The sequence below is a fragment of the Macaca nemestrina genome, chromosome 3, assembly GCF_043159975.1.
Source record: "Macaca nemestrina isolate mMacNem1 chromosome 3, mMacNem.hap1, whole genome shotgun sequence".
NCBI lineage: Eukaryota > Metazoa > Chordata > Mammalia > Primates > Cercopithecidae > Macaca > Macaca nemestrina.
Genome location: NC_092127.1, coordinates 88,595,580 through 88,610,173, shown reverse-complemented (window position 1 = coordinate 88,610,173; position 14,594 = coordinate 88,595,580). Strand labels below are relative to the sequence as shown.

Below are 14,594 nucleotides of genomic sequence, written 5' to 3'. Positions count from 1 at the left end.
GTGTGTTTACTATACATACAAATTACTTATATCATGGAGGCGAGAATGTGAGAAGTATCTGTTGTGAGGAAACTGGAACTGGAAAGCTATCAGAAATCATGGGAGTTCTAGCTTCTATTTCTCTCGCTGCCTCACACAAACAATTTAATTTTGCTCACAGGGTATTCCCATCTCCCAACACACTCTCCATTCTTTTCTGTCAATCCTGTTTACTCATAACAATTGCTTCTGGATGCCATAGGTATGCACATGAATTACCATGACTACCGCAGACTCCCACTACTAAACTTTGCAGCTTCAATTCCCATAGCTAACTCCTGCTGTTTGTTTGTTGGGTTTTCTAGTTCAGACTATTCAGAAAGAAAATTTGATTGGCTAGGCTCATCATTTTCTTTCCTTTTGTTTTTCAACAAAGCTTTATCAAAAATATGATTTACACACCATTAAATGCATGCATGCATTTTAAGTATACAAGTAATAATTTTTAGTAAATCTGTAGGATTCTGCAACCATCAATATAATCCAGTTTTAGAGCAGCTCCATCAACATGAAAAACTCTGGTGAGCTTATTTAGAATCAATTCCCACTCCCATCTCCAGCTGCAGGCAACCACTTATCTGCTTTCTGTCCCTATAAAATGTCTTTTCCACATATTTACTGTAAGTGGAATATACCACATGTCATATTTTGTGTATGGCTTCTTTCATTGAGTATAATGTTTCTGAGGTCCATACTTGAATGCAATAGCTTTAGAATAAGTTTTGAAATTGGGTTGTGTCCTCCAACTTTGTTCTTTTTCAAAAATGTTTTAACTATTCCAGGTCCTTTTTATTTCTGTACAAATCTAGGGTCATCTTACCAATTTATTTTAAAAAACTGGGATTCTGGTAGAGATTGCATTAAATATATTAATCAATTATTGATCAATTTGGAGAGAATTATCATATAAATATTGAGGTTCCTAATCTATAAAGATGTAATGTCTCTTTAGATATTTAATTTCTCACCAAAATAGTTTGTAGTTTAGTGTACAAATCTTTCACTTCTATTATTGAATTTATTTCTACATATTTAATACTTTCTGATGCTATTGAAAATGGAATTATTTTCTCAATTTTATTTTGGATTGCCACTGTTAACATACAAAAATATAATTTACTTTTACATATTTTATATCTTGTGCTACAAACCACTCTTTAGTGGTTTTAGTAGTTTTATAGTGAATTCTTTGAATTTTCTACATAGATAATTATGTAGTCTGCTAATAAAAAATGCTTTATTTCTTCCCTTTCAATCTAAATGGATCTATGTATTATCCATTGTTGAATTGTACTGTCTAAAACCTCTGGCTATAATGTTGAATAAAATTGATAAGAACAGACATCTTTGGTATGTTCCAGATCTTAAGGGGAAAACATTAAGTCTTTCTTTATTAGGTATGATGTTAGCTGTAGGCTTTTTGTATATGCCCTTTATCAAGTTGAGGAAATTTCATTATATTTCTAGTTTATTGAGAGTTTTTAATATGAATGAATGTTAGATTTTGCTGAATGCTCTTTCTACATGTACTGATTTTACTAATTTGTTGTATTACTTTATTTGGTTTTCATATGTTAAACCAATCTTGCATTTCTGGGATAAATCTGACTTGTTCATATTTTATATTCTTTTTTACTTGTTACTCATTTTTTGCAATATTTTATCGAGGATATTTGCATCTATGTCTAAGAGCCATATTGGTCTGTAGTTTTCTTTACTTGCTTTTTCTTTTCATTCTTTTCTTGCTTTGGTATCAGGGTAACATTAGCCTCAGATAATAATCTGTGCAGTGTTTTCCCCTCCTTTACGTTCTAAAAGAGTTTGGGAAGAGTTAGTATGATTTATTTCTGAAATACTTTATAGAATCGACAATTGAAGCCATCTTGGCTTGGGGTTTTCTTTATAGGAATATTTTTAGTTCCCATTTCAATTTCTTTAATCATTATAGGTTTTTTTTTTTCTTCAGATTTCCATATCTTCTTGAGTCAGTTTTAGCAATTTATTTCTTTCTGACGATTTTCCCATTTCATCTAAGTTGTCTAATTTGTTGGCTGAGCTGTCCTTTTAGTGCCAGGTAATATCATAGATTACTGCCCAGTCTTGCGTTAATCTTCGTTGTGACCCATTCATTTGTGGCTGCAGTATAATAGGGTATCTCTGTAAAAGATGAGGCTGCCAAATGATTGTTCTATTGGGTAGAGACTAAGAGACAATTTAAACAGGACATAATTCCTTGGCAGTTGTATGCTGGAAAACATTCTGAAACTAGTTTTATCCAACACACTAGTTTAACACTTCAGCACAAATCCTCATACTTACTCTTGGGTTTGGAACTTTGCAATGCTGAAACAGCATTTGGAGGTGTAACACTTGTTACTGTTATGTTTGAAATGATGGACTTATTCTCCCTGACATCAGGAGTTGTGACTCTTAATCCTGTAAAAAGAATGAACAGTCATCAGGAGTATAACAAATCACCAGATCATCTTATTAATATTCATATTAATATCCAACTAAAACTTGAAGATTAATTTCTAGAAGTCTTCTGACCAAGCCTTAGAAATCCAGCATTTTAACATTCACCTTTTGGTGATATAATTAATTACTTTAAAGAATGTAGAGGGACATTAACTTTCTTGTGTAGGTTATCTCACTTGATTATCATGGTAATCTTATGAATTAAGTAATCATGATGATAATTATTTTATATATAAGACTCAGAGAAATTAAATAATTTCCCCACAATCACATAACTTGTAATAGGAGAGAACCATGACCTGAATTCAAGCCTTTCTGATGCAAAAGTTAATCACTCAGTTACCCTGGGAAAAGAAAGGTAAGGATGTGGTAGTAATTAAGTATAGCACTATTATTCTCATGCCACTTGGGAAAATATTTTCAAGCAGGTGGAATAGTCAGGAGATAAGGGATAATAGGACATAAATGGAATACACTTTTAATTATACTTAGTTCATTTTCTTTGAAAAAAAAGAAAAATTTACAACAAAAATATAAGCTGAGCTTTTCAAAGATAACATTTGAATAAGATGACTTGAAACAACTTATATTTGCCTATATATTCTGAAAAAAAAAATCAATGCCCTTCAGTTTTTTCAGTCTAGTATGGAAACATTGGGCTAGTGAAGAAATGCAGACATGCCATTTACTGCATGCTTGGTGTTAGCTAGATGTGACGCTACCTGGAGATGAGGGGAAAGCAGTTTAGTAGATGTCTAACACGGAGTAGAATGGAGCAAGAACTCCTGGTGCTTTCTAGAAGTGCAGTCAACTTCCATTCTATGTCAACAAGTATCTACTGTGTAATACAAATTCTTAGTGCAGTTGAGGAAGTCATGCTGAAGAAAGGGATCGTTTGCAAGAAGACTTCATAGACAGTAGATAAATATATTTTCCTTCAGGTAAAAGGCCTTTGGAAATTAGTGTGCAAACAAAATGAAATAAATTGAAATATAGTCTACAGTGTTAATCCTGCATATGAGAGAGAATGAGTGGGAATGGCCATACATTTCAGAGGTTAAATAGGGAGGAAAATATGTGAAGTAGAGATATGCCTTATTATAGCAAGAAAGCAGAAATTGGTATTCTTGTTAGCATGGTAGTGGGACAGGTCACCCAAGGTGCAGAAACTCAACATTTGAGGATGGAGGAACTCCTGGGGGGTAAAGATTTTGCTTCCCACTGGAACTCCAACATATGTTTGGGAAAGATCAGAACAGGAGTTTCTCTTCAGAAATCTTTGGAGAAGAATTCTTCAGCTGAGCTAAAATTGGAAAGCATGAAAAAGCTATCCTGAAAGCCTAAAGAGTTCCCTAGTATCAAGCAGACTCAACAGTCTTGGTGGAGGGAAAGAGAATATATAGCTAAGAAAGATGTGGAGGGCTCCCAGATTGGAAATATACAAAGAAAGGAGAAAAATAATGGAATAGCTGGGAATGTAACGCTAAAGATTTTGCTTAAAGAATTGCCTATTATAAATGTGGAATATATTTCACAAATGAGAATTAGAGCCTACACTCAATGTAGGACAAGTTGTCAGTTATACCACATGAAGTAGGCCATGGAGCAAATCTTGAATGTTTAAGGTAAATCAAAATATTTTTAAATATTCATGGTAAACCCAAACTGAATAGAATAAAAGATGCTGCCACAGCCACAAATTTTTAAACTTTACTAATATACAGAAATGTTTCAAATCCTAGTCTCAGGAGAGAATAATCTACGCATGGTTGACTAACATTTATTAAGATATGAGAATCATAGTCATATTAACATCTTTTTGAGAAAACTTCCAGTTGTGTTTATGGTTAACACATAGTTTATTCCAGACTACTGCCAATGAGTAATTCACACCTTCAGATAAAAAGTAAATCAATCTTGAAGCTAGTCTTTAAATCTAAATACTTTCTACTTTCCCTTACATAACAATATGTACCTGCTTTCATCTACAGTTATGAATTGCACTATAATCCTAGACAATAGTGCATGCATTAGGTTTCACAAACATAATTTTTCTGGAGAAATATTAATTTATTAGAGAATTGCATCAAGCTACATTGGCTTTACATTTATGACTTGTGTTTTTGAGATTCATGTATGTTTAAGTCTTAGCTTTTGGTATAGGTGGGATGCATTAAAGACAAAACATAAGGAATTTATCCATACTTGAATTGGAAAAAATGAGAATTTAACACAAGAGACGCTTGAGGGAGTCGTATCAGTACCAGATTGTAAATAGATAAAAGAAATCTTGATTCCATGCATGTCCTTAGGTGAAAACCACTGCATAGGGCTGAGAGGAGTGTGAGGGAGAGGGTCTGTTTTATAATTATCTTGGAATTATTAACGTTAAATTTATTTTGTATATTTTGAGGAATTAAGTTTATTGAGGAAAACAGTAAATCAGGATATTGACTACATTAAGAATCTAATGTGTAGTTACCAATTAACTTGAAGGGAGGGTTTGTGATCATGGATTTTAATTTTACAGGGAGGGAGATTGGCAGTTTTATTCCTTTGGAATTACATAATTTTAATTATAGCATTGTTTTATCTGATGCCCACAGGAAAAATGTCTGACCACTTTGTCTTAAGCAATAGAATTAAAGGTAAGAGACTTTTGACAAAATTAGCATTTACTAAAATACATGCTATAGACTACTAGTACTGTGATATATTTGGTTTTTACATTAATCAAAGATGCTTTTAAAATATTTAGGAATAAATTTAATCAAGGAAATGAAAGAGCTGCACACTGAAAACTATAAAACATTAATAAAAACTAAATAATTCACAAATAAATGAAAAGATACCCTATGTTCATGGATTAAAATAATTAATATTAAAATATCCATACTACCCAAATTGATATATAGATTTTTAAAAATCCCTATCAAAATTCACAAGTCATTGTTTACAGAAGTAGAAAAAAATTAATTTGTGTGGAACCACAAAGGATCCTGAATAGCAAAACAATCTTAAGAAAGAAAAATAAAAGTAGAGGCATCACACTTCCTAATTATTTAAAATTATATCACAAAGCTACGTAATCCAAACAGTATAATACTGGCACAAAAGCAGACATATAGACCAGTGGAATAAAATAGAGAGTCCAGATATAAATCTAAACATATATGGTCAATTAATTTTCAACAAGGGCGCCAAGAGGTTACTATAAAGAAAGGATAGTCTCTGCAATAAATTGCACTGGGGAAACTGTATAACCACATGCAAGAGAATGAAATTGTACCCTTATTTGACACAACACACAAAAATCAACTCTAAATGGATAAAAGACCTAAATGTAATGCCTGAAATCATAAACCTCCAGAAGAGAAGATAGGGGCAAATCTCCTTTACATTGGGCTCAGCAATTATTTTTGGATATTACATCAAAAGCTCAGGCTACAAAAGCAAAAGTAAATAAATGGGACTACATCAAACTAAAAACCTAGTGCACAGCAAAGGAAACAAGTAGCAAAATGTAAAAGCAGCTTACAAATTGAGAAAAATAATTTGTAAATTATTTATCTGATAAGGAGTTAAGAGTCAAAGTTCATAAAATAAGTATTTAATTTAAGTCTTTAATCTATCTTGAGTTAATTTTTGTATATGTTGTAAGGAAGGGGTCCAGTTTTATTCTTCTGCATATGACTAGCCTATTATTCCAGCTTCATTTATTGAACAGGGAGTCCTTTCCCTATTTTTTGGCAGCTTTGTTGAAGATTAAATAGTGTAGGTATGTGGTCTTATTTCTGGGTTCTCTATTCCGTTCCATTGGTCTATGGTTACCGTAGCCTAGTAATATAGTTTGAAGTCAGGTAACATAATACTTCCAGCTTTGTTCTTATTGCTTAGGATTTCCTTGGCTATTTGGGCTTTTTTTGGTTCCATATGAATTTTTAAATAGTTTTTTCCAGTTCTGTGAAGATTTTCAATATTAGTTTAATAGACAATACCATTCAGGACATAAGCATGGGCAAAGATTTCATGATGAAAACACCAAAAATAATTGCAACAAAAGCAAAAGTTGACAAATGGGATTGAATTAAACTAAAAAGCTTCTGCATAGCAAAATAACCTATCAAAAGAATAAGCAGATAATCTACAGAATAGGGGAAATTTTTGCAAACTCTGCATCCAACAAAGGTCTAATATTCAGCATCTCTAAGAAATTTAAATTTACAAGAAAAAACAACTCCATAAAAACATGAGCAAAGGACACGAACAGACACTTTTACAAAGAAGACATACATGTAGCCAACAATCATATAAAAATAGTTCAACATCATTGATTATTAGAGAAATGCAAATCAAAATCACAATGAGATACTCTTTCACACCAGTTAGAATGGCTATTACTAAAATGTTAAAAAATAACAGGTTCTGGTGAGGTTGTGGGGGAAAAGGAAGGCTTATACACTGTTGGTGGGAGTGTAAATTAGTTCAAACATTGTGGAAAACAGTATGGCAATTTCTTTAAGACCTGAAAACAGAAATACCGCTCAGCCTAACAATCCCTTTACTTGATATATAACCAAATGAATGGAAACCATTCTATTATGAAGCACACATATGTTCACTGCAGCACTATTCGGAATGGTAGAGGCATGCAATCAACCTAAATGTCCCATCAATGACAAATTGGATAAACAAAATATGGTACATATACACCATGAAATACCATGCAGCTATAAAAAGAATGAGATCATGTCCTCTGCAGGAATGTGGATGAAGCTGAAGAACATTATCCTTAACAAACTAACACAGGAAAAGAAAAGAAAATATTGCATGTTCTCACTTATAAGTGGGAGCTAAATGATGCGAACACATGAACACATAGAGGGGTCAAGGAATAAATCATAAAAAATATTAGAAAATACTTTGCAGTAAATGAATATGAAAACATAATATACCAAAATTTATGGAATGCAGAGACAGCAACAGAAACAAGGAAATTTGTAGGTGTTAACACATATTAAAAAGAAGAATAATCTCAAATCAAAATCCTCACTGGCCAATTTGAGAAACTAGAAAAAGAAGAGCAAACTAAACCCATACGAAACAGTGGAAAGAAACACTAAGGATTAGAGAAGAATGAAATAAAATAGGGAATAGAAACACAACACAGAAAAAAATAAAACCAAAAGTTTGTTCTTTGAAAAGATCTATAAAATTGAGACACTTTTAGCTATGCTAATAAAGAAATAAGAGAGAGGAGTCAAGTTATCAAAATTATGAATGAACGATGATTCACTACTACCAACCTTACAGAAATTAAAAGGATTATCAGGCAATGCTGTGAACAACTATATGCAAACAAATTAGATAATCCAGATTAAATGGGCAAATTCCTAGGAAATCACTAACTACAAAAACTGAGACAAGAAGAAATAGAAAATCTAATAGACTTATAGTAAGTAAATAAATTAAGTTAGTATTTTAAAAAAATTCATAAAGGAAGCTCAGCACCAGGGTCTTCCCTGGAAAATTCTACCAAACATTTAAAGAGCAATTACCACCAATCCTCAAAAACTCTTTCAAAAATTAGTAGAGAAGGGAACACTTCCCAACTTATTGTATGAGGCTAGTATTATTTTGATTTCAAAATTAGACAAATACGTGACAAGAAAACTGCAAACATATATTTCATGAATATGGACACAAAAATTCTTAACAAAATAATATAAATAAAGTTTAACACCACATAAAAAGAATTATACTCCATGACCAAGTTGCATTTAGCCTAGGAATTCAAGGTTGACTGAACATATAGAAATCAATATCATATGCCACATTAACAAAGCAAGGAATTTTTTAAAAACATGACAATTTCAATATAAGAAGACAAGGCATTTTAAAAATCCAATACCCTTGCATAATAAACACACTCAACAATCTAGTAATAAAAGGGAACTTCCTCATTCTGATAAAGGTCATCTATTAAAAACTCATAATTAACATCATACTTACTGGTGAAAAACTGACAGCTTTCCCTGAAAGTTAGAAACAAGACAAGGATATCTCCTCCCACCACTTCTACTCAACCTTGTATTGAAGGTGCTAGCCAGGGTAGTTAGGCAATAAAATAAATAAAATAAAATTATAAATAAAAGAAAGTCATCCACATTGGAAAGAAAAAAGTAAAACTATATTTGCAGATGACATAATCTTGTACATAGAAAATTCTAAGAAATACACATACATATATACACACACAAATTCGAGCTAATAAATTAGTTCAATAGAGTGGGAGGATATAATATTGACATACAAAAATAAATTATATTTACATATAGTAGTGATGAATAATCCAAACTTGAAATAAAACAACAATTTCATTACAAAATAATTGTATTTTAAATGAATAAAATATTAGGAATAAATTTAACAAAAATAAGTTTAAGCTTAAGCTTTCCACACTTGAAAACTACAAACATCATCAAAATAAATTGAAGAAGACATAGATAAATGGAAAGACATCCTGTGCTCATAAATTGAAAGCCCTGATTGTTAAGATGGTGATACTCCTCAAATTGATCTACAGATTCAGTGCAATCTCTATCACAATCCTAGCTGGCTTTGCAGAAATCAACAAGTTGATCTTAAAATTCGCATTAAAATTAGCGTAATAAAATTGGCATGATAAAGTTGAATAGCCAAAACAAGCTTGGATAAAAAAGAAAAAGTTGGAGGACTCACATTTCCTTTTTTCAAAACTTAATAGAAAGTGATAGTAATCAAGAGTACATGATTCTGATATAATAATTGGCATATAGGTATAAGTGGAGTCGATTCAGGAGTCCAGAAAAAACTCATATTAGGTGGATGCAAATGTAATTGCAGCTTTTACATTGTTGGGATGTGCCATTTGATATTGGCATACATTCTTAAATAAATGTGATTATGTTTTATATATATATATATATATCCCTATCATAAAATGAACTTCTAGATATATGCATCTAGAATATATATAGATATATATTCTAGAAACATATATATTCTAGAAGAGAGTGTGTGTGTGTGTGTGTGTGTGTGTGTGTGTGTGTATATATTTTTTTTTTTTTTTGAGATGGAGTCTCATTCTGTCACCCAGGCTGGAGTGCAGTGGCCCAATCTCGGCTCACTGCAACCTCCGCCTCCCGGGTTCAAGCAATTCTCCTGCCTCAGCCTTCCGAGTAGCTGGGATTACAGATGCGTGCCACAGCGCCCGGTTAATTTTTGTATTTTTAGTAGAGACATAAACATACACAGAGTTTCACCATGTTGGCCAGGCTGGTCTTGAACTCCTGGCCTCGAGTGATCCACACTTCTTGGCCACCCAAAGTGTTGGGATTACAGGCATGAGCCACTGCACCCATCCATGTTATATACAATGTTAATGGGCATTTCCGGTTTCTTTTTTTTTTTTTTTTGCTAATGACATCACTTGCTGTTTATTTTGTGTTTATTTTAGATTATGGAAATGATGTTAGACAAAAAGCAAATCCAAGCAATTTTCTTATTTGAGTTCAAAATGGGTCGTAAAAGAGGCGCAGACAACTCACTATATCAACAAAGCAGTTGTCTTAGGAATTGCTTATGAACATACAATGCAGTGGTGGTTCAAGAAGTTTTGCATAGGAAACGAGAGCTTTGAAGATGAGGAGCTTAGTGGCTAGACATCGGAAGGCCACGATGACCAATTGAGATCAATCATTGAAGCTTGTTTCTCTAACAACTACATGAGAAGTTGCCAAAGAACTCAAACCTCAATGATTCTACAGCCGTTTAGGGGATAAGTGGGTGCCTCGTGAGCTGAGTGAAAATAAAAAAAATCGTGGTTTTGAAGTGTCATCTTCTCTTATTCTAACACAACAAACCATTTCTTGATCTGATTGTGATGTGCAACAAAAAGTGGATTTTATATGACAACTGGCAACAACTAGCTCAGTGGTTGGACTGAGGAGAAGCTCCAAAGCACTTCCCAAAGCCAAACTTGCACCAAATAAAGGTCATGGTCACTGTTTGGTGGTCTTCTGCCTGTCAGATCCACTGCAGCTTTCTGAATCTGGCGAAACCATTACATCTGAGAAGTATGCTCAGCAAATCAATGCGATGCTCTGAAAACTGCAACATCTGCAGCCAGCATTGGTCAACAGGACTGAACTCTTCTCCATGAAATTCTACCCCATGAAAATCAGAGATTTTCAGGCTTCAAAAGATACTACCAACAAAATTAAAAGATCACCTATAGAATGGGAAAAATATTTGCAAATTATCTATCTTATAAAGGTCTAGTCTTGAATGTAGAGAGAACTCTTACAACCTAACAATAAGAGGACAAATAGCCAAATTTTTTAAAAAATGTACAAATAATTTGAGCTAACATTTTCCAAGGAAGATATACAAATGGCTACCAAACACATGAAATATGTTCAACATCATTAATCATTAGAGAAATATAAGTTAGAATTACAAAGGGATACCAGTTCACACCCACTGAGACAAATATAATTAAGACAGACAAGTGTTAGCTAGAATATGGAGATATTGGAACTCTTATATGTTGCTGGTGGAAAAGTAATATAGTACAGCTGCTTTGGAAATTGGTTCCTTAAAATGTTAAACATAGAGTTACCCTGTGACTTAGCAATTCAACCTCAAGGCATATACTTAAGAGAAATGAAAAACGTGGGCAGACAAAAACTTGCACATAAATGTTCATAGCAGCATTATTTATAATCATTAGCAAGTAGAAACAATGCAGATGTTCATCAATTAATAAATGGATAAACAAAATGTGGTGTATCCATAAAATGCAATATTATTTAGTGATAATAAAGAATGAACTACAGATACATGTTACAACATGGATGAACTTGAAAACATCATACTAACTGAAAGAATCCAAACACAAAAGGTCATATATTGTATGATTCCATTTATATGAAATGTCCAGAATAGGCAAATCTATAAAGGAGGTTCATGGTTACCAGAGGCTGGGAGAGGGATATGGGAAGTGATTGGTAATTGATACAGAGATTCCTCTTGGGGAGATTAAAATGTGCTGAAATTAATAGTGGTGGTAGCTGTACAATCTTGTTAATATACTAAAAACTTCTGAATTGTACACTTTAAAAGGGTGACTATTACATTATGTGAATTATGTATTTTTTAAAATGGTAGAAAAATGAATCATTACTCACCTTCATCTTTACTTGTTATTAATAAAGTAACTGCTGTCGTCAGAGACGTTTTACGTAATTCGCTGGTGATTGTTCCTAGTTTGATAAAATAGATTACATTATTAATCATAATCTCATGTTATATATCAATAAATAAATAAATAAATAAATAAAAGTAAGTTAAATCTATAGGTGGACTGGCATCTCTCCTTTGTCTATCTTTAATTTTTCCCATTTTCCCGTTCATTTTGTCTAAAGAATATATATATTAAATGCTTGGGTGGCCTACACACACACACACACACACACACACACACATTTTTGCACAGTAAGTCCCCAAAACAAGTTTCCACTGAAGATTGTTACTTAGGTATCCTTAAACTTGCAACAAATTATTGCAAAATACAAAATTCTAACGTTTAAAATCATTTTACTTTTCCCTGTGAGAAAAGTGACATGGTCAATAGGACCTAGGAATATCATGCCTTTTTTTTTTTCTAGAATTACATTTCATTTTATTGATTTAGTTATGACACTGAAATTTCTAAATGAATGTAAGTTATGAAGGAAACTGAAAACTTCTGTATTAATTTGTTTATTTATGGAATGTTCTTTGAGTTCCCACTCTATGCCAGGTGCCCCTCTTTGCTCTTGAGGGCAGTATCCAATTCTAGTCACAATTTTTTTTTTTTTTTTTTTTTTTTTTTTTGGTGGGGGACGGAGTCTTGCTCTGTCGCCCAGGCTGAAGTGCAGTGGCCTGATCTCAGCTCACTGCAAGCTCCGCCTCCCAGGTTTACGCCATTCTCCTGCCTCAGCCCCCCGAGTAGCTGGGACTATAGGCGCCCGCCACCTCGCCCGGCTAGTTTTTTTGTATTTTTTAGTAGACAGGGTTTCACCGTGTTAGCCAGGATGGTCTCAATCTCCTGACCTCGTGATCCACCCGTCTCGGCCTCCCAAAGTGCTGGGATTACAGGCGTGAGCCACCGCGCCCGGCCTCTAGTCACATTTTTAATCTTAGTATCAAGAATTATTCCTGGCATACACTAGGCATTTTGTCAACGTTGTTTCAAATAAGGAAGCACTCATATAACACATGAAAAGTCAACCAAGGGGCAAATCTGCCCTAAGTAGTCAAGGTAACTCATCAGTTTGATACCTACTCTCCAACTCTCTGTAATAGTCTTTTTTCCTTCCTTCCTCCGTTCCTTCCTTCCTTCCTTCCTTCCTTCCTTCCTTCCTTCCTTCCTTCCTTCCTTCGTTCCCTCCCTCCCTCCTTCTTCCATCCTGCCTCCCTCCCTCTCCCCTCCTTCCATCCCCCCTTCCATCCCCCCTCCCTCCCTCCCTCCCTGCCTCCCTGCCTCCCTCCCTCCCTCCCTCCCTCCCTCCCTCCCTCCCTCCCTCCCTCCCTCCCTTCCTTCCTTCCTTCCTTCCTTCCTTCCTTCCTTCCTTCCTTCCTTCCTTCCATCCTTCCTCTTTCTTTCTGTCCTTGCTTGATAAGGTCCTGCTCTGTCACGCCGGCTGGAGTGGAGTGGTATGAGCATATCTCACTGCAGAATCAGACTTCTGGCCTCAAGTGATCCCCTAATTTCAACCATCCAAAGCTCTGAGATTACAGGTGCGAGTCACAGCACCTGGCCCCTCTTCTTTGTTCCTTTTTTAGCAATTTTATTTTAGACTCAGGGGGTACATGGGCAGGTTTGCTCCATGGGTATATTGTGTGATTAGGGCAAAAAGCTATTTATTTTTAAAGATATTATATCATTTTGAGTCAATAAATGTTTATAATAGATTAAATCATTAGAATATTATAATTTTACTCTCTGCAAAATTGTTTCTTAAACTAGCATTCATTCATACCATTTTCCAAAACAACCTTTGAGAACCATGTTGAATTCTATTTAGGCTACAAATGTTTCAAGGAAATGTCTAATTGGTAAACATTTCGTATTTTGTGATGATAAACTAAAAGCGAAACGTCAACTTTGCCACTTCAAAATTCTATGAAAAGGAGAAACCAAAAAATCATATACAAAGATATCCCAGGCACTTCATTTTCTATTCAAATATAACGAGGAACAGAAAGACAATAAATAAAAGGGGAAAGACTATAGAGAAAAATGGAGCACCCAAACTCATATTTTTTCTGACTAATCTTACAAGAAATTTCCAAGAATGTGTTTAAAATGTTCTTTGTAGTTGTATCTAGTTAGTTTCTACATAGAAGATGTACAACTGAAACATCACCATATTTAGCACCCTGTGTGAGATAGGTGGCCAAAATCATTGGCCTCCTTTACTGACCTCAGGTACTCAAATATTTAATACCAGACATTGTTAGTATCACTGTTGAGAAATATTTGTTCCTGCATTATAATTCAACTCATTGAAAAATACTAGACTTTTCAATGTTTTTAAAACGAAGCTGAATAATAATCAACTTTTTAATGTAAAAAAATTACATTTCGAGTTTCTTTTTTATCCTAGAAGTTTATTTTATGACAGGGATATTCAATGTCTGTCAAATGTTGATTTTTAACTCTAGCCATTTGGCCTTTGCACAAAATGTGCAGTGCACTTGATGTACATCTAGGAAGAGGTCAAGTCCCATTTCTCTAATTGGGCAAATCTCTGAAAGCAAGCCCTGCTCCAGGCAAAGCTCTATCAATCACATCTGCCACTTCAGTGATTATGTTGCTGCAAGAAGAATTCTCATCTCAGTTGCACATTTTCCACTTTTCTGATAATAGAATTTCTGCCATTGGCAAGAAAAATACATTTTATGTGATTTAGAAAGACATAAGCACTACTAGACCAACGATCTTTTGTCCTTTAAACAAAGAAATTCTGATTAGGAAGCCTTAAAATGAA

General features: G+C 33.8%; 1 protein-coding gene across 3 annotated transcripts in view; it reads right to left on the bottom strand.

Annotated features, from left to right (window-relative positions):
• LOC105486357 (endomucin) overlaps positions 1 to 14,594 on the bottom strand; it is a 121,252-nt gene that overhangs the window by 67,461 nt on the left and 39,197 nt on the right. For 2 of the 3 annotated variants that reach the window (XM_024794264.2, XM_011749209.3), the window contains exons 3-4: positions 11,748 to 11,822; positions 2,359 to 2,475 (exon numbers count right to left, since the gene is read on the bottom strand). In XM_024794264.2, the coding sequence (XP_024650032.2) occupies positions 2,359 to 2,475; positions 11,748 to 11,822 (192 nt within the window). The remainder of the gene's footprint in view (positions 1 to 2,358; positions 2,476 to 11,747; positions 11,823 to 14,594) is intronic. The other variant, XM_071093253.1, reaches the window with a different exon arrangement.